Here is a 24,819-nt window from a genome sequence, read left to right as displayed (position 1 = left end):
GAGTGTTGTGTGTTTTGCATTAAAAAGGGAATCACAGTAATAATCTGCACGAACACTGAAGCGCATGCTTCCAGAGATAAGACGGAAACGGGCTAAATCATACGTGTAAAACGTTAAACAAAAGCAATGTATTGCTTGTCGTTACTATTTACAGCATTGCTGCACAGCGGGCTCTACTGAAAACAGAAACTGAAAACAAATCAGATGCGCAGGCGTGACAAGTGCAAATAAGTACAAAAATAAACATTCTCGCTCTCTGTGGCGGGACAAAAGCAAATAAGCGGATGTTGCGTAAACAGTTTTCCCGCGTTTTTGCTCCGTGAGTTTGAGTGCGCTTGATTTTCTGCTTCTCTCACAATTCTAATGAGATCACGATATGTCGTCTGAAGAGCTGTGGATAAACTAAAAGTTTTTACTAAGAGATGTATATATGTAAGTATAAATAGTCTTTATTTGGTTAAAAAAGAGGTAAAAGAAGGAAAGAAAAACGGCATTTGTCAGGCTTTTTCTTGGAACTGGAACCGTGAGTTGGTCTCCCCGCCCTTCCGCGGTGTGCACTGGTCAGAAAACAAGCACACGTTCCGACTGTGTTTCAGGAAATAGGGCAGAGGTTGGCGCATTGTTGTGACGGAACTTGCTCGCTGGGTTTTAAATTTACCCGACGTTAACTGCGGTCCACAAAACCACCTGTCTTGTGTTTTGTTCATCTAATTTGCTGTTCAGTAAAGCAGAGGCTGTAGGAATGCCGCCTAAGAAACGCCACTCTGGGATGACACAAAACAAGGAGCCGAAGCCCGGCGCTGACAGCGCTTCTCCTCCACACAAGCAGGATAGCCCAGAGTTATCTGAGAAAAAGTAAGACAAGTAATTCAGAAAATAAAGAGAAGGCAGCATTTCCGCACCAAGCTGTTCGGCTTCTTTATAAGCATTTAGCCCCGTGTTTAATTTCTTAGCCAATATGTCAAATTATTCAACCCATCCCTGTTAGCTTGACTAACGGTCAGTTAGCTGTTTAGCTAATTTCCTGCTGTTAGGATTAGACCAGTGAGTTTACAGCCTTTAATATACAATAAACATTTCCTCAGGATATTAGCTTGGACGTAGCAAGAATTATAACTCTGCCATAAAGCAGGAAAATGACTTGTGTTTGAACTGTGTGGTGCTGCTTCACTACTGCTGCTGCTGCTGTCAAATGACCTGAATGTTTTGCTCTTCTTATTCTTCGCCTTTAGACACAGAGAAAAGCACGCTGAGTTTGTGAGTCTGTGCAAGAGCCTCCATGTGTCAGACCTGGTGTGTGACCGAGCCTGGACCCTGTGGGAATCCGTACGGGAATCCATGGATAAAGTCCCTGTATGTACTTATTACATGCACAGCTGTTTCTGCCCCTGCATAGCTTGAAAGTGCTAATGATATAAAAGTAATTTTACTCTATCCTTTATAAAACGAGTTTCCATTTTCTGTCACTGTTCTGAATATGCTTTTTGTTCTCATTTAGGGCAGTCAGCAAAGACTTTGGAGCGCTTGTCTGTTTGTGATCATTACAGACATGGATGTTGGTAGCTTTACTGTCACTCAAGTTTTGAAGGCTGTCAGTCTGAAGTGAGTGCTCTACCTTTATTATTAGAAGATTTAATTCATAGTGTTCCTCTCTGTATCCATAAACACTCATTTCTGTTCATCAAAATACATATCATCAAACTAATATCTAGCAGAAAGTTGTTGGAAATAAACGATACAAGATGTAGAGTTTGTCTGAAAAAAGCGGGTAGTTATTAAGAAGACGGTACAGCTGACATGACATAAAATAAAGAAGACGGCTTGTAGAGAAATTATCTAAAAATCACTCTGTAATGAAGAGAAACGTGGGAGATGCCAACTTTCCTTCTTTAAAGGGGTGTATTATGTATTTTCCTGACACATAGTGCAATTTTATAGCGCTATTAAATCTCTGCATTGCCTTCATATGTCGTAGACATGCTACAGATATCAAACATAACTTCAAAGAAATTTGATAATAATTTGACGCCTGGAAATTGGCCTCTGTCTCTTCAAGAAGCGCCTGCTTTTTCTGACACTGCCTTCATCACAACAATGCCTTTCTCCATTATGCTGATGCCTGATTGTACTGCACAAATGTTTTTATATGCTGGATTCACCATAAAAAGATTTGTAGTCTTTAGTCGGAAATGCATTCCCAATCTTTCTGTTTTGTGTTAGTTTGAAGCAGTTTTTGGCTCTGGTGAGACAACTGGATGTTAACCTGGATACAATAAGCATGAAGGTCAACTCGGCACTGACGCGACTGGAGAAGAAGTATGATGTAATGCTGGCTCTTTACCAAAGATTTGAGAAGTGAGTGAGCACATCAACGGAGAGCAGATTTCTGTGAAATGTGACACAAATGTAGCTGAATCAAATCTGGTTTTGTTTCAGAACGTGCAGGAATATTTTTGTTCTGACATCTGATGGCAAGTAAGTTGGGTTTAACAGTTGTCAACCATCATTGGTGGCACATTGATAGATTGAAGGAATCTTTCAAATAAAATTTCAAAAACAGTTTGAAAATAGGTGATTATAACTAGAGAATGCACCGGGGTATGAATACTTTTACATACCGCTGTAATTCTTTTAACTTTTTGCAGGCTTGTTTAAGAATTGAGAACAAAAAAAAAACACTATTAATCCTTTCTTGTCTTTCTTTCAAGGGAGAGAGAGACCATGCGGAACTGCTGGACAATGTTTCTTTTGGCAAAAGGTAGTTTTATTTCTTTTAGGAAGTAAAAAAAAAAACAAGATCAGTAGAATCATGTTCATGTTAAGCCATCCCATGTTTTTTTTGTTTCGTTTGTTTTTTCATGACTTCCCGCTCTGCGCTCTACTGTAGCTCTCAGTTTAATTCAAACATCAAGACTGTTACCCGACGCCTTGTTTTTATCAGTTTGGGTGTTTTGGTGTCGGAGCTTCTCATGTTTTTCTCCTCGGCTGTTTGCAGGAAGAGCTCTGCAGATGGAGGATGACCTGGTCATATCCTTCCAGTTGCTGCTTTGCACGCTGGAGTTGTTTATCAAGCGCTGCTCTTCTGACCAGTTACAGCCTTTATATCGTAAGCCTCAGCAACATTTCATTCAAACTTCTTCAATTTAGTCACCTTTTCAATAGGAAAGCAAAGAATTCTGACTTTAAAAAAATCACTTTTTAGTGTTCAATGCTCAAATGAAAACCTTTCCAAGCAGATCTCTTTAGTAATTTAAGATCTTTAAGTATTGGATATTTAAGTTTTTCTTTTGTTTGGAAGAATCGGTCATAAGCAAGGTCCTGAGCCCACCGACACGAACATCTCGTCGCAGCCAGAGCAAAGCTAAGTCCCGACCTTCAGAACCAGAGGTTGATGCGCAGCTTCTTGAAACCTTGTGCAAAGACAACGAATGCAATTTCGAAGAGGTTTCACAATTCTCTTCCTTGTTTGAACATATTATCATATGAGAACATTTGACTTTTGCTCAGCTCTGTTCCCTTTGTTGTCCACATTGCAGGTGAAGAACGTGTACCAGACCAGCTTCTTGGCTTTCCTGGACTCGATGGATCTTTCGAGATCCACCGACTTTCCTCAGGTGAGTGCCTGTTCTCAGAACACCTGTTTTACTGTTTAGTTTTACTCTGTTCCCACAGTTTCCATCATCTCTGTTGCAGCCGATGACATCTGTTCCTTCTCATTCTTAAGTATTTGTTCGCACATACAGTCAGGAAAAGGACGTCCGGGTCTTTTATTGCAGAGGCAGAAATGAAAGCGTTGAGGCAGGAGGCTTCTGTTTATTGACATTGACATACTTCTGTGAAGAATGATACGGGAGATATTGATTTTTCTGTAATATTGCCCCAGTAAAGGCCAGATGGTCAACATTATAGACTTTAGTAGAACATGTGTGAGTGTTTGTCCAACCTTATTTATGCTATGTATTGACCTGAATAAACAGATTGAAAACATGAAACTCTCATTAAGATTCAAGGGTACATAAACACATATTTTTGCTTTCTTTCAGGGGCAGCACAAGAGAGTTTGCAGCTTTTTACACAGACTTATTTTCTGTATTATTAGTTTTGCATCTGAAATCTGAACAAAGAGAAACAAAATGCAATGGCTTGTTCAAGTATTCATTATTTATTGAAAGGTATCAAAGAGGGCTGAATACAAATGTACATCATCCTGTCAATATTATTTATTCATGATTTTTCACTGTAAACTCAAATATCTTACTGACAAAACATTTTCTGTTTAGCTGATATGATCCACAAAGTGACAACTTTGGGCTGGGTTTCTCCAACTCTATTAATTTTTTTTACTACATGGACCAAAATAACTCTGTCCAAACAGGTTCATTAATCTATATAGAAATCAATCATTATAAAAATACAAGAATTATTATGTTTCTTGTTCACTCTGAGCAAAAACAGGATCAAGCTTTCAAATTATTTACAGTGTTTTGCTAGGTTTAATAAATGGGAATGCCCAAGTCTGCTTTTGGATTTATAGTCTTTCTCCATAAAAGCTCCTTTCACAAGCATCATGTCTAATTGTGGTGTAATCTTCTCCTCAGGTGAATGACGTCAACCAACAGTATGAAGAGCTCTACCTCAAGAGCAGAGACGTCGATGGACGTCTGTTTTTCGACGGGGACGAGACCGTTCTTCCTCCTAAAGTCGAGATGTAAATCTTGAGATTCTCTCCTTTAAAGAAAAAGTTGTTGGTTTTAGCGAAAAGAGAGAAGGAAAAACAATGTAATATTTTTTGTTCAGATCACAGGTGGAGAGAACTCCAAAGAAGAACCAGCCGGAGGAAGATGGGCCGATGATCCCTCCTCAGACTCCGATCAGGTGAGGCTCTGCGTTCAGGAAGGAGGCAAGGCAACAAAATGCACTTGAGGCAGATTTCAATGGTGCTGCAGGTCACAGTTGCAGCAACACACATTTTCAAAGAAGCTGGCATTTATACTTGAGGGAAGTTAACCACTTATACCAAGTAAAGGGGTGAAAAAAAGGACAAACAACAAAAACTACTTACTCAAACCTAACACCAAAACAGTAAATGGTGCCATCATATATTTACATGCATACAAATCATTAGGACTAACTATGATCAATTAAAGAATATAACTTAATATAACTCCTCAGAGTATTACCCCTCCTAACTGAAAGTGGTATGCTCCAGGAGCTTTTTAACAGCACCTGGAGCAATTGTCTCCCTTTGCTGCTCCACCCTGCTGAGGAGACACACCTGAAAGGTCAGTACTCAAAACAGTTAGCAAACTCAAATTAAACCAATCCAAATCAGAAACAAACTGACATTTTCCCCGCATTCTCCTGAACAGTCTCAAAAAGAATGTTCAACTAAATGTAACTGAAATAAAGAACTGAAGCAAAACACATTTGGTCTGTAAATAAATTCAACATAATATATCAATTATCATTTATTAGGGATGGGACCCCTGGTCTCCATCACAGTGAGCAGTTGGATGTCTTTCACCTGGTTGGTGCTGGGGAGAATTTATATGTTCTCCATGCTAAGTTCTTGAGGTTGAAAAAGAGTCACCGAGTTGAATTCATGAATTCCATTTATTAATACCAAAATACAGCTGGCCCTTTCCTCGTGCTACCTTTAGGAGTTATCAGGACAAAATGGCTTCAAACAAAAGTTTTCCGTTCCTTTTGTTAGCTATCTATCTAAGCTACGCCCTAAAGAAGGCATTTCCTAGTGTTTCATATCCTTTAACCCTAGCGGTCATTTGCATTTCCTAACATGCCATTTCCTTTAGCTTAGCCACGAGCTAAAGGAGATAGAAGGAAAAACAGAATTATTTATTCTCAACTATGCCTTAGGAAGTTAATAAAGTTTCATCATAATAAGGAAAAACTATCTTGCATTAAAAAAAACCCCTTGTCATGACAGTTATTATTCCATTTTTCCTTCTGGGTTAATCCAGTCACCACATTACGTTCTGTTTTCTCCTCAGAGCTGCCATGACCTCTATTCGGATGCTCAGAGGAGATCTTCCCTCCAATGGGGATCAACCTTCTACTACACTGGCCACATATTTCAAAGTGAGTCTCCTGCATTATAATTGACCTGTTGTTCAACTTGAGTTCTTCTAGTTTGATGGACTTAAGATGTTTCTGTGTGTCCTTGGTTGCTATGATCAGAATTGCACTGTGGACCCGACGCAGGATGTGCAGAAACGTTTAGAGACACTTGGTCAGGCGTTTAGCCAGAAGTTTGGTGAGGCAGTGGGGCCTCACTGTGTTGTGTATGGCAGGCAGGTATGAAGCTTAAAAGCACCACATCCTCTCCTGGACTGATCTTATCTCTTGCTAAAAGTTTTCTTTGTCTTTCAGAGATTTGCCCTTGGCATCAGATTATACTACAAAGTAATGGAGGCTATGCTGAAATCGGTATAGTAACTTGTTTCTTTGTGCTTGGAAATTTTCAGTCTTAAAATGTATCAAAATGGCTGAACTTGTTGTTATCATTTATTTTTTTATGTTCTAGGAAGAGAAGCGTCTCTCTGTGCAAAATTTCAGGTATCTATACTGTTCTTTTTGCAGTGCAATATAGTAATGCTTAGTAATAGATGCATAACTTGTTGTTGAACCTTGTTCAAATCTGGAACACATTAAAATAGTTTGAGGTCCCATTTATAAAACATTGTGCAGGATCTGTGCTAAAAGTGTACTTATGCCAAAAAAAATAAAATAAAATTCATATTTAAAAAAAGTATTCACACAAACAGAAAGAAATTTACCCTCTATGAATCATAACTGCACTTCAAAGTTTGCTTACCACTTTCTGACTGCCTCATGTTCTGTCCTCTACACACTCAACGCAAAGTACTTCATGAAGGCTATGAACCAGCTGATCAATGTTATTTCTTGGTCACCAACGGGAACCACAGAGAAAAGGATAAAAATACAATTTCACAGAAGCAGAAATCGATATGTACATCATAAGAACATCAGGTTCACATAGTTTGAATTTATATAGCTATGGCTCACCAGCAGAAGCATCAATTACATTATTTTGTTGAATGCTGACAATAAAGCTGATTAAAATTTGATATGAAATTAAATGTGATGAATCGTGATGCAGTGTGGCTTCAATACCTCACCATCCGTGTTGCCAGTTTCCTCAGTTTCCACAATGAGTGACGTGCAGGTCGGGGTTGGCATGGGAAAGCGCACATTCTCCCACCAAGTTTATTGTTTTTATAGTTCACAACCTTTATGTAGAAAGCAACACATGCCAGTTTCAGGCCCCATTTCATGCCTACTCCAGCTTTATAAATGAGACTCCCGGGCTTGATTAGATTAGAAAATAATTTCTACATAACCAATAAAGTCAAAATGGAAAAGCAAAACTAAGTTGCTGTTGATTTGATGGCTTGTGGAGGAAACTGTGGTGAATCAAACTAGTTATTTATATGAAACTTTGTGGTCTTCAGTGTGCTGGAATTTTATCTCTCATCTATACAAACGGCATTTTGAAGATTGTGAGTGTTCTTGGTCTCGTCACAGCATTTTATTAATCTTGAGGTCTGGTCTTTGACTGGGTTATTGCTCAATTTTTATTATAAAAAAATTGAGTCCAACCATCATATTTATCAACCAATCCATCCATTAGAGTTGCTGCTGTGTTTTGAACCTTTGCCCTTTTGATGAGCTTATCTTTGGTTCACACACAGTAATTTTTCTTAAAACAAGCACAGATCTCTCCTCAGCAACACCATATTTATAATCAAACATCTCTGGTTTGGTCTTATCTGTTCAAAGCCCATAGACTTGCACTTTGCAAATGTATGATTCTAAAGTGGGTTTCTCCTGGCAATCATAGAAAACGAGCCATAATTTCTCGCTGTTTGATTCGTAACATAAAACTTTAAGCATTTAAGGTTTGGCAACTATTTTTCATTTTTTCTGAGCTTTGTACTGTCTGACAGTGGAGTGAATTTGTCAGAATGTTTTTATCTGGTGCCTTAAATACTTTCCTCTCATGAATAATTTTTTGGTCAGCTCATTTAAAAATGTACTTCTAACCCTTGATGTCTGGCAATAATTGCTCCTCTGACCTCATTGAGATTCTTATCTTCCTGTCATTGGGTCAATACTCATCTATATTCTCCAGACTAGCCAATTTTCATAGTTTCTTGGTTAATAGAAGTGATCACATCTGCTAATGAAAACAAGGTTTCTAAAGAATCTAGAGAAGTATGGATTTTAATTAGTGTATTAAGACTTTGTTCCCATTTTCTAAATTATTCTGGTGGATCTGAAGTTTCAGCTTTATGATAAGAAAGTTGATCATGTGGAACATGTTGTTGATTTCTGTGACCTTGAGGCCAGCAGTGAGTAAATCCAAACCAAATGATTTTAAGTCCTGATTTGTTCTTTCTGTTTTTGTATTTCACTATCCGTCTTTTAATTCAACCAAATCCTGCCATTGCATTCTAGTAAACTCCTCAATGACTCCACGTTTCACACATCACTCCTGGCCTGCTCTTTGGAGGTCGTGATGGCAACATATGAAGGTGCTCCCTATAATCTCCTACATTGTTCAGTTATATTTTAAGTTATACCTGTCATTGCGGGACATAAACAATTGCTTGTGTTTAATTTCTGTGACCAGAGAGTAGTTTCAAGAACGGAGGAAGTGACCAAGCTGGAACAAACTTGTGCTTCCCCTGGATCCTGAACGTCCTCAACCTCTCCGCCTTTGACTTCTACAAAGTGATCGAGAGCTTCATCAAGGCTGAACCGACGCTGAGCAAAGACATCATCAAACATCTGGAGACCTGCGAAAACCTCATCATGGAGAGGATTGCATGGAGGACGGTCAGTCTCATCACCCGCCACAACTTCAGCAAACAAAGTGATAAGTTACACATTAAGAATAAAAATATTTGACACTTTGATTAGAATGAAAAACTGGAGTAAAAAAATGTAATTGCATTTTTTATGTTTGCCTTTTAAAAGACTTTAAAGTTGGTGTTTAGGTATTGTTAATAATATTTTCCAATAACACATAATCAACTATTTGTATTTTAAAATTTTCTGTCAACTTGAAAAAAATGCAACTCAAAAACGCTTAGCAAGTTTTCTGGGGGAAACACTGCTATGTCGCTTTGCCAAGTTATTTAGTTTTAATAATTATTTACTGGTATTTTTCACTGGTTAGTAATGGTTGTTCAGCATTTATAAATCCACCTGTTTTTTTTTTTTGTAAAAGCTGCCTCTATTTCCAAATGAGAAATGTAGGCAGAAAACAATCCAACAGAGTTGAAAACAATGCAACAGAGTTGAAAACAATGCAACAGAGTTGAAAACAATGCAACAGAGTTGAAAACAATGCAACAGAGTTGAAAACAATGCAACAGAGCTTTACTGCTAAAATATCTGCTGTAAGTCTTGCGCTTGCTCTCTATTTTACAACCTGAAGGAACCATAGAATTGCTCTTTAGCATTATAAAAAAAACAATGTTTGGTTCCTCTGACCATTCTGAATTAACAGATGACACAAAATATTTTAATCAGTTTCCTAAAGCTTTTATGTTTCCTCTGACACTTTGAGTTCTCTTTACTCACCAAAAACCAGTCATGTTTAGCATTAAAAAGTTTCAAATAGGCTGTAATCCTCGCAGTTATCCTCCTTGGCATTGAACGCTACTGCCTCCACCTCCCGAAGTCTCCCTGTGCACCAGAGTGCTGGAGAAATAATAGATGAGCGGATTGAGGCAGCAGTTAAAGCTGGCCAGTGAGAGCACCACTGGGTGCACAGTCTTGGTCAGCTTGGCCAGGCCACAGTGTGGCAGCAGCTTCATGTGTGTCAGTGTATAGCCCAGCAGATTGACATGATAGGGCAGAAAGCACAGCAGGTAGACGCCCAAAACCCAGTAAATAATTTTAAGAGACTGCCGACGATTGCGGCGTTGGCTGCGACAGCGATGCCTTGACATGCGGAGCACGCTGAGCACTCTGCAGTAGCTGTAGAGGAGTATCAGCGTGGGCAGCAGAAATGACCCCAAAACTAAACTCAGAGAGAACAGAATGAAAGTTCTGTGGCGCACGGAGGACGGGTCGAGCAGACAGGGCCGGTTTTGGTGAGATGCTGCCAAACGCAACAGCGGCAGACTCACGCTGAGTCCCAGTACCACACACCATATACCCCCGCTCACCGTCTGTGCAACACGCTGCCTGCGGAGGTTCGGCGACAGAGGATGCACGACAGCAAAGTATCGGTCCACTGCAATGCACACGAGGAAGAAGATCCCGCCGTACAAGCTGATGTATTTGAGGATGAAGGTGATCTGGCAGAAAGCTGCTCCAGGAGTCCAGCTGGTCAAGTCCTCAGTCTTCGACCAAGCTCGAGCCTTTTGGTGGTAGTAGTAGATTCTCATTGGGAGAGAAATCACAAAGAACATGTCGGCAAAGGACAGGCTGGCCATGTAGACGGCTGTGCTGTTCATGGTGCAAGAGGACGTGCAGAGTCTGCGCAGAGCCAGGCTGTTGGTGACCAGTCCCAGCAGGAAGATGACGCTGTAGGACACCTGATAGAAGGTGAAGCGGTAGCTTGTATCCACTGTACAGTTAGACAAAAGCGAGCTTGGTTTTTCCTCCACATCTGTTATGTTCCACAGCTCCATGTCTCAAACCTTTTCTAAATCGCTCGCATGCCCAGAGCAGAGCGTTCTGCGTTGCTTCTGCTGGAGATATACCTGTCACAAGATGGGACAAATTAAAACAGGGTTTTTATGAAGGTAATTTAGCTTAAGGTACTCCTTTAAATACTCCTATAACTGACATGGTCAGACGCATCCAGCCAATGAAGTTTTAATGCCCGCTTGTTGTAAACATTTGATTTCATTACATTGAGAAAGCAGCACTTCTCTGTGTTTCACTATTTACACATTAAATAACTCGTAAAGTTTATGCTTGATTGGGATGGTCAGACGTTTTAATTTTGGATGTTGGCACGTAAGCAAACAGGTCGTTAAGCATTTTTCAGCGTTATGGTAGGCTTTGACTGTAAGCACTTTTTATGAATGTTTACTCTGTGTTATGAGACATTTTTAGTATTTACACAGTTGATCAGCTTCTCTATTCCCTGTCAAAACCTCTTAAACCACAGCGACAGCTTACGCTACGGATGCACGATACAGTGCAGGTTTATCATTATTGTGATTTTACTGTACACAGTTTGGTTAAGAAATGCTTGGCCAGTTGGTGAAGACGTATTTATATTTATTTAGGTACCTTGCATTCAGATGCTCCAAGGCTGTATTTTATTTAGTGACACTTTTATTCAGTATATAAAGTTTAGAACGTGAAGAGGTGGTAAGATTATTATTAAAAAACAACAGAATTGTTTTATTGCCAAAACAATAGACAGAAACACTACTTTAATAAAACGTTTATTCAGATGGATATAGTGGATTTAATTTTTCTTTCAATAACTACAGAAACTACTTATGTGGTGTTTTTGTTTTTCATAAACCCAAAGCAGAAAGAGGTTAACACAGTTGAAAAGTCATATTCCTATTGCAATATTCCCCAACATTATCACATATCACGTGTTCCTGCATGGCCCAAATCTAACTTAAATTTTCTCCAAGTTCATAGGTTCAAAGGTGTTTTAGCAGTATTAATTTATTTTAAATAATTAATCATCATTATAATTATGTAAAGTAAGATATGTGATTGCTGAGATTAACAAAACATCTTGACTGTAAAAGCACTAAAGGTTTTAAAGGTGCTGTGCAACAATCTTTTTGGGACTTTAATGCAATTATTTTTGAATAATTAATTATAAAAAGCACTCATATTGAAAGAAAATTCAGCATTTAATTCCACTGTGAAGTGTTAATTCATAGTATTAAGGCGTAAATGAGGAAGACTTGGATGTTAGAGTGCAAGTGGATGCGGAGCAGAGTAATCTCGGAGTTGCGTAACAAACCCTTCCCCTTGTATGCTTTACCAGTGGTGGGGAGAACTATTCAGTGATTAATGACGGGATTATTTAAATAAACAGTGCTGGACATTTTAATAGTTGTGGTTTATTTTCCCTCCAGGAGATTTTGCCTGAAAACCAAACCACAGCTCTCCACTTTCCACTAGAACCTGTTTTACAGAACCACAACCCAAAATCTCAGTGTAATTAGCTTATCCTGTCAAATGCTGCCCTTTCATAAAAATGCAAATAATTAATTACAAAGGCTCTAATTGATTACAATTTTTCTACTATGTCTTACCAATAATCTTTTTAAAATGTGATTATTCTTATAATGTGCCTATGAATAATTAGTAAAATGGTCTTACAGTGAATCTGAAATTAAATGTTTGCAAAATGTGTCAATTTTCATACATTTGATCAAATTTATATTAAGACCCAGAAATTTCATGTCCAATTTTTGCCACCATCTGATTTAAATAATATAGAAAATATATATTGTAGACATTGTTTTACATTTTTTGCAAAAGCAGTGCTGCCTAAGCTTCATTAAAATAGGTAAAATATTAGAACTCACCGATATCGAGGCCGGCAGTGTGATAAATAGCGAGCTGGAAATGGGCACCTATTACTCCATCCTGCTTCACCTGCATGCTACTGATCTGCACTACAGACAAGGATCTCTACCTTTCTCTCTCCTCTTGGTTCTGCTCTGCTCCCACCCTCCATCCCTGGACACTTCAACATTTTCACTGCACAATTTAAATATTTGTCATTTAGAAAACCTGTCGATCAGGATATTTAAAGCTATCCGTCTTAGAGTTTTCTGACTAAACTGTAAAGTCATTAGCCTTTTGTTAAAGCTACTTTGCTTTATTAACTCATGGATGCAGTTATAGTTACAGCTCTTAAAAAAAGCCTTTAGAAATGATTGAAGATTCTTATTAACCATATTTCTGTCCATCTGATGGATGAATAACAGGAAGTTGCTGCAATCATACGTCCTTATAAGCCAATGATGGGGTAGATGCTCTCTCAGTCAACTTTTTTTTCATACCATTTGATCCAGATTATGTAGCTGTCTATCAAAACTTTTGTTTTTCTGTTCATTTAAAATATTTCACACTAATATGTATGATAAAATTTGCTTGACAAAATATTTTCTTTATTTTAAATGCAGTACTGTTTGAGGATCTAATGTGTTGTATTTACCGTGTAAAGAAGCAAATAAAAATGCATTTTATCAAATAATTTTTTTTTTGCATTTTGTAAGTGGAAAAGCCCATACAGAAAAAGTAATTCCCTTTTTTCCTTATGGAAAATCACAGAAAAATTTTCCATATAGAACTTTTTCTGTATAAGAAATCATAACCTAGTTAATTAACATGGTAATTAAATTAATTACTAAACCTAGTTAAGTAGTTTATCAAATTTGGTTGACCACATTTAAAAAACAATTTGGATTTGGTTTCACATGCCCCACCCAATCAAGATTACTTCCTGCCTGTAGAAACATTAGGTCGTTGAAGTAGAGACTCTCTGGCAACATAATGGACAAAAAAAATGTTCAAAAACAGAATATCATGCCTGGATCCCCCAAAAAAATTGAGAAGAAAAAAACTCTTTCAAATCATTGTTCCACAATAAATGTGCAAACAGAAACCCGTTGTTATAGATTAACTTTGTGCTTTCACATTCTGCAAATGTATCCGCTAAGATCAGGGGATGCGTGTGGTAAAGCATGAGATTACAGGACCAAGGTTTCCATTTACTAAACAATATCCAAGGCACAAAGCTGCACTCTTTCACTGTCTGCTTGTAGGATGTTCAAATGCACTTAGTTCACTTCAAACACAAGCCAGGTTGTTGTTATCTATGTTATTATCTTTTGGTGATCAACATTTATCAGACGAGACAAAATGGAAAATTTTGCAGTGCATCTGCTCTGTGTACACAGCAGCCCCCCTGCAGCAGCTGCAGATTGTATCATATCAGTACAGTATTAATGCTTTACAACCCAATCTTACAGCTTAGTTTATAGACTGTGACTTCAGCTGTCTCAGTTGAGGTCAGTGTTAATTACGGTATCTATTCATTAGAGAGAGACTTGGCCTAGAAGACTTCAGTGGGAGTAATCCCAGGTTAAAAATCAAGAAACTTTAAATTCTAATGAAAATTTAACACTAACTGGAAAATATTTGAAATATTCAAAATAAACAAAACGGCAAACAAAAGGAATTATGAAGGCTCTTAACAAAACCAATGCACAAAGTCAGGAGACGTTTGTTTTCCAGTCTTTAGTTGAAGTAAAAGGAGAAAAAATGATAAACCATACTAAGAAATTATTGAGCTATTTTTAATGTATCATGTGATTAATTGATTTATTGCTCATTGCAATAGGCCCAACCATCAGTTTATGAGCTGCTATGGTGATAGCAGCTCAAGTGGTAGCAGTTCCTCCCCTAACCAGTGGGTCGCCATGTTGAACCCTTACTCTGTTGTTGTGTCCTTGGGCAAGGCACTCCTAGTGATTGCCCAGTGCAGCCAATTGCATGGATTCTGTCAGTCTATTGAACATGCAAACTCTTTGCAGAAAAGACCCATGCTTGAGATTTTAACCTGGTTGATGCTGGGAAGCGGGGTTACCAACTACATCATCTGGTTATACCACATGATAGTGATGCAAAGTACATAAGCAAGTCATAATGAATGTTTTAGAGTGTCCTAGTCAAAGTCTGGACTTAAATCTGATTGAGACACTGGCAAAACCTTAAACAAGATGTTCATATTCAAAAGCATAATTTGCAGCTAAATTCAAGAAACAATGCTGAAAAAGACTGGGTCAACAGTGACCGTTATCGAAAACGCTTGTTGGCAATTGTGGCACAACTGTAATTGGGTTTAATTTTTTGTATTTACTCAAGTTTCTTTTGTCCAATTTTAAAAGTTTTTTTTTTAAATAAAAATAAGTGTTAAGAAGACAACAAATCTGTAAATTGTATGTGAACAGGTTCATTCTACCAATTTTTTTTTACCCTTGGATTAAATTTAAATGTTTATTTCACGCTAAATTGGGGCACAGCTGCTTCCTTTAAACACAGTGTGCGAAACACTATTTTCCTCACTGAAAACACAAGACGCTTGCATAAGCGTAGCTCTGATGCAAGCAAAAGTGGTATGTTTTTTGCTTGCGTTCTTTGGTTTCTCTGTCATGGAGACGATGTGTCTATTCATGTTGGCATAGACCCTCAGGCCAAGCCGTTCAATAAAAAAATGCAATAATGCTCCGACTTGCTGTGCATAGCTTTTACAAGGTGGAGCAAATATTTCACAAGCTCCACAGTATTCTGTTTGCAAAGAGCCATGGTTTCATTGGCAGGCGGCCCCAAAGCACTTCACACTACCTTCAGTCATTTACTCATTTATGCACACATTCACACACTGAATTAAATGCAAGCTAAGAACATTTTTATGTGACGTATATAGCATTTAGTTTCGGTGTGCTCCTTTCTGGAAGTGTAATTGGGCAGGTCTAATTTAATCACATTGTTTGTAAAGGCTTCAGCGAAAGGCCACGCCTGAAATGTTTCCTCAGAATCATTGGCACTGCTGTGGCTGAACTCTGACTGCACAGAGAGAATGTGAATTTTAATTTCAGCAATTTCCAGGCATAGAGAAAAATATATTAAAAAAACTAGATATTTTATGTTTTTGTTCCATTGTCTGAAGGTATTTATCCATCCACTTAGCCTGTATTTTTGCAAGTTATTTTATAAAGCCTGGCTGTGATAGAAATTGCTGCCATAAATTAATCAAACTCTTCTGTAATTGCAATTGGTCTGCAAAAGTATGGGTTTTCACTAGGATTATGTTTGGACCCTCAATACACAATGTGGTATTCACCATTAAGACAAATATGCTCACTTTAGGCCACCTTATTCAGTTAAAAAATCAAATTCAACTCAAATCTTAAAAAAAAAAGAAAAGAAATTTTTTTATTTACACAATATGTAATTTATTACGAAGCATGCTATCCAGTAAGATGCACATTGGCCTCAATGTGACTACAAATACACAAATGACTACAAATGTCATACTACAGCATCTTGAAAAGTGCAATAATTCTGGTTCAGCTTTTATAAATAAGATTACAGACACAACATCACATGTGCAACAGTTATTTAGAGCATGTAAATTGGTCATTTATACACGCCAGGTATAAACTGTCACATAAAACGTTGCAACACACTGTTGTGTTTTTATTGCTTCCTAGGGATTATCATCCTTAATCTAAGTCTAAAGTCTGGTGTATCCCGTTTAGAGTAACTCCTTAATGATGCATTTGGTTGGACATCAAAGTCACAGTGATTCAATTCAAGTTTTACCAATACCAACTCTAATTGTTGGACTACTGCTCACATCAACAGAATAACTGTCATCAAATGGTCGACTCATTGTCATTTATTTTGGGTCTGATGCTCTTCGTTGGGAGGCTCTCGACTGGTGTGGTTGAATTGGTTTGTGAGTTGTCTGTTTGCAGTTTGTAAAGTAGTCTGGTCCCGTGTTGCCAAACTGTCGACTTCCGCTTGAAGGAGCTTTGAATTGTCTCTGAAGTGAAGTAGTAAACAACTGGATCAAAGCAGCAGTTGGTCACTGCTATGCAGAGAGCTATGGGGTAGATAGTTCTGACCACATCCTCCGCATTGCACCCCTTTAAGACTTTGCTACGCACCATGGCGTAGAAGATGAGATTAAAGTTGTACGGAATGAAACAGAAGCAGAATATGAGCAGATGAACGACGACCATCCTCAAGATCTTCGCCTTGTTGAGGCTCCCCCCGCGGCTGATGGTTTGAGGATTCTTCAGTGTCCGTAACACCATCACCGAGCAAAATATGTTGAGCATCAGAGGTAGGATGAAACCCACGGTCTCAATGAAAACCACCACCTTTGACAGCTCTGTTTCCCACTGTTTTTTCGAGTAGTTCTCGAAGCAGAATTTTGTGTCGCTAGAATTGTTGTTTTTGTCTGAGGTGGTGTCCAGGAATAGCCCAATGGGTATACTTCCAGAGAGAACCACCACCCACACCCCTAAGCAGGCCAACTTGGCGTTCCTCTTTGTGCGGATCCTCTGGGATCGGAAAGGGTGCACAATGGCTAGGAAGCGGTCCATGCTGATACAGGTGAGGAAGAGGATGCTGCCGTACATGTTGGTATAGAACAGGGAAACAGAAATCTTGCAGAGGATGCCACCAAACACCCATTTTCGTTGGATGAAGTATATAATCCGAAAAGGGAGGCTTAGGACGAAGAGGGTGTCCGAGACCACAAGGTTTATCATGTATGTGGTGGTCTCATTCCGTACTTTCACTGTACAAAGAAAGATGTACGCCGCTATTGCATTGAATAAAAGTCCCACTGCAAACACCAGGCTGAAGACCACGCTGTATAGAGGGTACTTGAAGTCATCATTTTTCTCACAGCTGCTGCTGTTGTTCATGTTTAGATCCTGCTTCTCAGTTTGAAATCTTCTAAAAATAATACTCTCTTTGCCCTTAATTTTTTCTCTTAATCATAGGCTCATCAGGCAGGAAAAAGCTTCAGCTATGCAAATTACCTTCTTTTGTCTTCCAGAGTCTTTTATTTTCTCTCTGTGAAATATTTCTATTGTCCACTTCGGTGAAAAAAAGTTTGCTGTCCTCTTCACCGTCTCTCTCAGTAGAGTGGATTAATCCCTTTAGAAAGAAGAATCATGTGTTTCTCGTCAGCTCTGAACAGTCGAGTGGCTCTTCCCCTCTCGTGTTCTTCCGTCTGTTCTCGCAGCCGCCCTGAGAGCACATGGCGATTGTTAACTGTGGTCTTGGTTTACTGTAAATCATAAAATCACACAGCTGTCTGCACATATGTAGCTCACAGGAGGAACTGGTTGGATGGTTAGGGCAGGGAGGAGCCTTCACCTGGAGTCAAAGTCCTCCCTCTTATACTGGTTTTTGCATGACACATTTGGAAACATAACATTTGCATCTATCACAATCAGCTGTGTCTGTTATAACCAAGATAAGGTCATGCTTTAGTTTTTTTATCAGAAGAAATAGCATAGATGTGTTGTCTGAAGACATTTGAACCAAATTACTTACTAAACTTGCTGAAAGTTTGACTGTAATAGCATAGGAATGCACCTCCATATTATTGAAGCCGTAAAACAGTTTGTGCTTTTGAAATTTCAGTGATGTCAGCAGGGTGTGTCATAATGTACAAGTGGCATGTCTGTGCTGGTTTGAACTCTTTTTATTAGCACATGCTGACCCTCAACTTCCTATTTCTGATGCTCTAGTTTTGTACTGTACTGGTGCATGATGAGAAAAATACCATAATTCCCTAATTAGACTAATGTTCTTAATGAAATTACCAAATGTTAAAGCTCGGCTGTGGACAGGCATGGACTTACCTGTGTCAGTGTACATACAGTTGGGAGTGTCTTGCGTCTACATGGTAGGAGAAGCAGATGTTTTCTATTCATGAATATTTTTAAGGTGTTTTTCTTTTTCTTTCTTTTTTTTAATTCAATTTTTTCAAGGGAAATTTGTTTTTGTCCAACTTATCACAATGACTGATACTGAACATAAAATATATGCTACATCACTTTGAAATGTCAAGAGTTGAGTGTAATTTGTTGCTCATGATAAAAATAAACACTTGTATTTGTGAATTAATTAAATCAAAGTATGTGAATATGGCAGCAGGCTTGTGGGGCGTTTTACTAAAGTTGGAATGACAAAGAAAGACGACGTCCAAACTCTGAAAAGTCATTTCAGATCATCGCTTTCCAAATTAATCCAGACATGTCCTAAAATTAGTTTGCTAGTGGCTGAAGCAAGCTAACGTTCAGATCTCTTGCCTTTTATCATAAAAGATTTGTGAACTATGTGGCAAATAACCCAACTAAATCAAATTAACTACAATCTCTTTCCATAACAGTAGTCTAGCATCCTAACATAGGTATTGTTGCTAGAAACAACACCCATTAAAGTTTAAATGCTTTGAAGACATTTAACTCCATCAAAGTACATGGAGACCAAACGCTTTTACTTATGGTGCTCTCTGTTGCCCGAACAATTGATCAGGTTATTACATAAGACTTATACAGAGAGCAGAGTTTTAACAGATGGTGAGTAGATATTCTTTGACATGCAGGATCATTTTAGAACAGCACTATAACTAGACTTTCTCCTGTAAATGAAATGGGTGAGATACATTAATGACTGCAGAGAGCAGCGATTCTTTGCATGAACAAGATGCACATGCACAAAGTTGAAGGTAAATGTCTGTGTCTTTGCAGGGCTCTCCGCTGTTTGAGCTTCTGAAACAGGAACATGCTGGCGCAGCAGCGGAGCCAGTGGAGACTCCAGCCAGTTTCAGCCAGCCGCTGCAGCACAATCACACCGCCGCTGACTTGTAAGTTCTCACACTACCTATCTGATCTTGTCTTATTGTGAAACAGACCAAAAACGTTTCAGCTATTACAAAACCTATTTGAATCATAAATGTCGTTATAGGGGTTGGTCATTTCCATGAGTCATACTGAGTTTCCTCTCCACATTGCGTTGAAGCTTTATCAGTGTTTACATTATCATTAGTGGAAAGTTTTGATACTTTGACAAACTCCTCCCTCTGCTTTCTGTATTGCATGTTGCAGATATCTCACACCAACACGCCCAGGCTCACGGGTCTTGCCTCCTGATTCCCCAGCCACGCCTCCCCAGCAGCCCACTGCTTCTCAGTCCACCTCCCAGGCGCCCTGCCAAGCTCCGAGGCAGCCGAAGTCCAACTCCCTCAGTCTGTTCTATAAAAAATGTAAGATGCCTTGTAGTCGTTTTGATCGTTCTTTTGTAAGGATGGCTGTGGTACTGCCACCTTGATAAATGTTCACATATCACTCGAGTTCATGTATGAAAGGGGTTATTACAGAATCCAGCCAGTAAAACTGATTAATAAATTTGAAATGACACTCATCTCAAATCTTATAATAAAAGGTGATACCCCATTCAGCGGTTTGTGGTTGTATTATGAATACAAATAGTATCTTTGCTAAACACTGTAGCTGCCAGTTTAACACACTGATTGCTTCCTATCACCCACTTTTCATTTATTTTATTTTATTTTTATTTGTAGTGTACCGCCTGGCCTATACAAGGCTAAAGACTCTCTGCTCATACCTGCTGTCCTCTCACCCTGAACTGGAGCCCATAATATGGACCCTGTTTCAGTACACCCTGCAGCATGAGTATGAGCTGATGAGAGACCGCCACCTGGACCAGGTACTGAGGCAGAGTGAAGTTCCCATTAATTCACTTTCTGAGTTACTTTCATTTTTCTCCAACTTTGTTTTGTTTTGTCCTTTCTTTCTTTGTCAGCTGATGATGTCGGCCATGTACGCCATATGCAAAGTGAAGAGTGTCGATCTGCGCTTCAAGTCCATCGTCTCGGCCTACAAGAACATGACCAACACCAACCAGGAGGTGATGCAGCCTGACAAAACATTCCACGCCGCTGACGCAAACCGGTTTAAAGCTAACACTACGACACACTAAACCCGCAACTGTTTCTCTGACTTCTGCAGACTTTTAAGAACGTGCTGATCACTGAGGGCCACTACGACTCTATCATTGTCTTCTACAACCAAGTGTTCATGCAGAAGTTAAAAACGAATATCCTGCAACATGCATCCACCAGGGTGAAACATCACGAGTCACACTTAAGGCAAAGTTTTTATAAAAATAGTACTTAGGGACGTCAGTACTTAATTAAATGATACTTCTTTTACTTTTTGCAGCCGCCTCCCCTTTCTCCTATTCCTCAAATTCCTCGCAGCCCTTACAAATTACCCAACTCTCCTCTGCGTGTGCCGGGAAGCAACAACGTCTACATCTCCCCTCTGAGAAGCTCCCGCATGTCCCCGGGTATCATGACTCCTCGCTCCAAGTCAGTCCTGCCCTTTGTTGGTTAATTTAATATTACGCACTTTAAATACAGACAGCGCTTTCAATGCATTCCTGTGCTTTGCCTTTGCAGAATGTTGGTGTCCATTGGTGAATCGTTTGGGGTGAGTCGATATCAGAATTGAGGTTGCACATTGCTTTGCAGAATTCTTCAGAATTAGAGGCTGCAAAAAACAAAACTTCAGGTGGAGATTTAGCTTCAAGTTGATGAAATCTGACTGAATCTTCGTTATACTGCGAATAAGAATGGGCAGACATTACAGTCTGCAGATGTGCTGTAAGAGCAGTGAAAGTCATTTCTACAAACAATTGACTGTCACAGCCAGGCTTTATTAAAGATACCCTTTCAAGATTTTTTTTTTTATGAAAAAGTTTGAAAAACTGTGTCTTTTTCCTTTACATTGATGTACTACTTTGTGTTGGCCTAAAAAATGAAATGTCAACATAACAGTTTGTGGCTGTAATGTGATAAGATGTGGAAAGTTTCAAAGTATCTTTCGTAAAGCATTGGAATATTCACTGTAAACCAGCGAAAGAAAAGTTATACCACCAGTTATTTTCTATTAGTTCCATTAAGACAATATTAAGGTACATAAGAGGTATTGCGTTAAAGGTTAACAATGTTTATGTTGGTGAGGTTTGAGTGTGTTCAGTAATTGATTCGTTTTTACAAATACCGTTTGAATTTGTCACAATGGACACCCGGACATTTCGTGATAGGATTTCAAGTCCATATCGATCTTGATGACAAACGTGCAGTCAGATGTATTTCCCTCTCCGGTTTTGCCTCCTCCGTTCCTGCAGCTGAGCAATCGCTTCCAGAAGATCAACCAGATGGTCAATAGCAGCGAACGCTCCCACAAGAGAACGATGGAGCAAAGCGCCGCCATCAAGCCTCTGAAGAAGCTGCGCTTTGACGTGGACGGGCAGGATGAAGCAGACGGCAGGTTGGTATCGGATACTTTAGCCAGGGCTGTGCTAATTAGACACTCATGTTTTATGATTCCTATCTGAAACATCTTGTTATACATTTTGCCCCATGTAAATGAAATAAGAAAGCATTTTCTTTTTTCCAGTTTAAATGTTTTTGTTAGAGCATGAAATGACAATTCCTGTGCTTTGGAATCAATTAAATATCAAGTTTATCAAAGAATTCAATTTCAGCTGAGTTTGTTTATTTGTATGCAGTAAACCTGGAGGGGATTCGACCCTGATTCAGAAACTTACAGAGATGAGTAAGTGAAACTGGCTCAGTTTCCATTTCTGCTTTTGTTGGTTAAATCCTGCGTGTTTTTGTAGCACTCAGGTTTGTTTTGTTTGTTCATGAAGTGTGGTTTTCGTTTCCTCAGGCTCCACCTGGAGTCGCATGCATGAGCAGAAGATGAAGGAAGAGCCCGAAACGAGGGACGAGCCACAGTAAAGCCTGCCAGGCTCACCTGCACTGTTTGTCACTAACACTTCTGTTAGTTCACACATTAAGTGGAACATGCAGCTTCTCTGCACATTTAATAATGTGTTTTAGTTTTTATTTAACTTTAAGGATGCGGAAGACTTTTTTTCGCTTTTTGTGTTTAGGCTTTAAGTAATTTTTACTACATGATTTTTATTGTTCTTTGGACTTTGATATTTCCAAAGAACATTTTTTTTTTGTTTTAGGAGTGTTATTAGTTATTTCTTGTTGAGGAAGTCATTGTTTCCCCTCATGGATCTTCAGTATATGAACACAACATGATGCTTTTTATATATATAGCAAAAGCCTTAATTATGATTCAACATTTCTAGTGTTAAATCATGGCTATTGTCTACACAGTAAGAGTAAATGTTTTGGTTTTGCTTCTTTTTGCCAATCAAATAGTAACATGGGAAAACTGGACACAGCGGGGGGGGGGTTTGAATGGCCAATATGGATCACTGGCCAGAGTGGTATTCTGTCAGAGTGTTTTATTTTTGTGCACAAACACAGAAATGAAAAAAGGATAATTTCAATCTAAAGTTTTGCACCAAACAAGTTTTGCACCAAACAAGGATCTACATTCAGATTTTCTAAAACACTGATTTTTGATTTGTGAAATCCATATGTACTATACAGGTTGCAGAAGGAGTAGCTTACCCAGGTTGTGGCATTCATATTATACACAACAGGAAGTCAGCCATGATGAACAAAGGGCACAAAATACTTCTTTGTGACCTGAAATGTAAAATTTTCCTAATGATTTTTTATTATTATTATTCTTAAAACGATACAGATCAAATGCAAAAATCTCCAATGATTTAAACTCTTGTATTCGTCTTTACACTTGTAATTTTTGGGAATAGAAGTAAAAGATCCAGAAAAGGTGAGAAGTTCATCACTTATCATGTGTAGCAAGAACATAGAGCCGGATGTTGTGTAAAGATAAATGTGTTTATAGTCTAATCTATTTAGTAGATTCCACCAAACCAAATGTAAGAAAACATCCTTCAAGTTCTGATTCCATCTGTTTTTCATTTGTTGAAAGCAGTTTTTTCTTCTGTGGTTGCAAAACGGTTAAACTGATTATTGGAAAAACAAATGTTGCTCAACTGATTTGATTTCTGTTTTTTTTTTTTTTTTTTTGAAATACAAAATCTTTCAAACTTTTAAAGGCTCTTCTTTTTCTTTTGTCAATATTCCTTATTTTAAAGTCTTTTTCCTTCAAACTGAAACATTTTACCTTTATTTCTTTTTTTTGTGATAAAGCTTCTTCCTGGATGGTTTTGACCTTTAAGGGTATTAATTTAAAATAATTTTGTTTATTTTCACTTTAGCTGCTTCACATTTCTGTTACATGATGCCATATTTGCATGTGGCAGAAGTCCATTAGGCTTCCCTTTTAGAAAAAAACTGTAGTTTCGTCAGTTGAACTATAAACCACTTCCTCCTTTAGTAACCGTATGTAGATTAAAATTAACACTTTAAATCTAGAGTGTAGAGAACTGACTATTATTTAAATCCCAATCAATGCATCAATAATTGCTATTGCATTACAGACACAAATTTCAGGTTATTTTGTTTAATAGAATGATGCAATATATTTCATAACTAAACTACCAGAGTCAATAAGAGGTAGAATCCACTGCTGCTGTGATTAAAGCTGTAGGTGTTTTGGGACGAGACTCTTCCTGTTCTGTTCCCATATAGACCGAAATTGTTGCCTGTCCATCTGTTCTCTCCTGCGCTAACTTGTTCCTTCTGGTTGCTACTCTGAACTTGCCAGTTTAGGTGGTCCTGACCTGTGTGTTTCCATCTTCTTTCCATTTATTAATGGTAAATAATATTAATATGATTAATATTAAGGTTCTATCAGTTGTGCAGAGCTTGGCACACTGAATAACCTCAATTTGCTTCATCTTTCTTCACAATGTCATCCTTCATTTGTCTCCAGGGTCTCTTGGTATTGATTAGTCTCTTTTCCGAAACATTTGGTGACTTTACAATAGAGCCATGTTTTCACAGGTGGAAGAGGAGACAAAGGCTGACTAAAACAAGCAATTTCTGAAGACAGTTGGTTGCACCAGATTATTTTTTAGGGACATCAGAGTAAATGGGAACGAATTCACAATAAAATATGCATAGTTAGAAAAAAGTGATCTTTTTCTCATCCCATTTGACCTTTTATAAAGTGGACTGAATGTTGAGAAACCGGTAAATTAATTAGTGAATCTTTTAACTGTGAGGTGCTTGTTTATCCAGGGTCCTTTGTGCTTCCTGCTCCTCATCTGGGGAGCAACAATGACAGCCTCTTTAATTGTCCTGTGGCGCTGTTACTAATGGGGAGACCGGGGATAATTCCTGTTTGAAACAGTTTG

General features: G+C 38.5%; 3 protein-coding genes across 3 annotated transcripts; 1 reads left to right on the top strand and 2 right to left on the bottom strand.

Annotated features, from left to right (window-relative positions):
• Positions 1-618: 618 nt before the first annotated feature.
• rb1 (retinoblastoma 1) lies at positions 619-23,562 on the top strand. Its single transcript, XM_055043615.1, has 27 exons — positions 619-855; positions 1,233-1,353; positions 1,499-1,602; positions 2,221-2,355; positions 2,437-2,475; positions 2,709-2,758; positions 2,996-3,106; positions 3,299-3,444; positions 3,537-3,614; positions 4,599-4,708; positions 4,798-4,875; positions 6,012-6,099; positions 6,199-6,315; positions 6,391-6,447; positions 6,545-6,576; positions 8,500-8,576; positions 8,675-8,880; positions 19,332-19,447; positions 19,689-19,846; positions 20,165-20,310; positions 20,407-20,511; positions 20,613-20,726; positions 20,826-20,974; positions 21,065-21,095; positions 21,796-21,938; positions 22,180-22,226; positions 22,341-23,562. Exons 1-27 carry the CDS (start codon positions 743-745, stop codon positions 22,409-22,411), a joined length of 2,742 nt encoding a protein of 913 aa, XP_054899590.1. The 5' UTR covers positions 619-742; the 3' UTR covers positions 22,412-23,562.
• Positions 9,575-10,820, bottom strand: LOC129368573 (lysophosphatidic acid receptor 6-like). The gene has a single exon (XM_055043617.1). The coding sequence runs from the start codon at positions 10,686-10,688 to the stop codon at positions 9,687-9,689; it is 1,002 nt and encodes a 333-aa protein (XP_054899592.1). The 5' UTR covers positions 10,689-10,820; the 3' UTR covers positions 9,575-9,686.
• LOC129368572 (lysophosphatidic acid receptor 6-like) lies at positions 15,962-17,899 on the bottom strand. Its single transcript, XM_055043616.1, has one exon. It carries the CDS (start codon positions 17,490-17,492, stop codon positions 16,431-16,433), a length of 1,062 nt encoding a protein of 353 aa, XP_054899591.1. The 5' UTR covers positions 17,493-17,899; the 3' UTR covers positions 15,962-16,430.
• Positions 23,563-24,819: the final 1,257 nt, after the last annotated feature.

This window comes from Poeciliopsis prolifica, unplaced genomic scaffold (assembly GCF_027474105.1).
Source record: "Poeciliopsis prolifica strain line A6 unplaced genomic scaffold, Auburn_PproV2 SCAFFOLD019, whole genome shotgun sequence".
Taxonomy (NCBI): domain Eukaryota; kingdom Metazoa; phylum Chordata; class Actinopteri; order Cyprinodontiformes; family Poeciliidae; genus Poeciliopsis; species Poeciliopsis prolifica.
The sequence above is the reverse complement of the archived record's forward strand: the minus strand, read 5'-3'. Positions and strand labels throughout refer to the sequence as shown.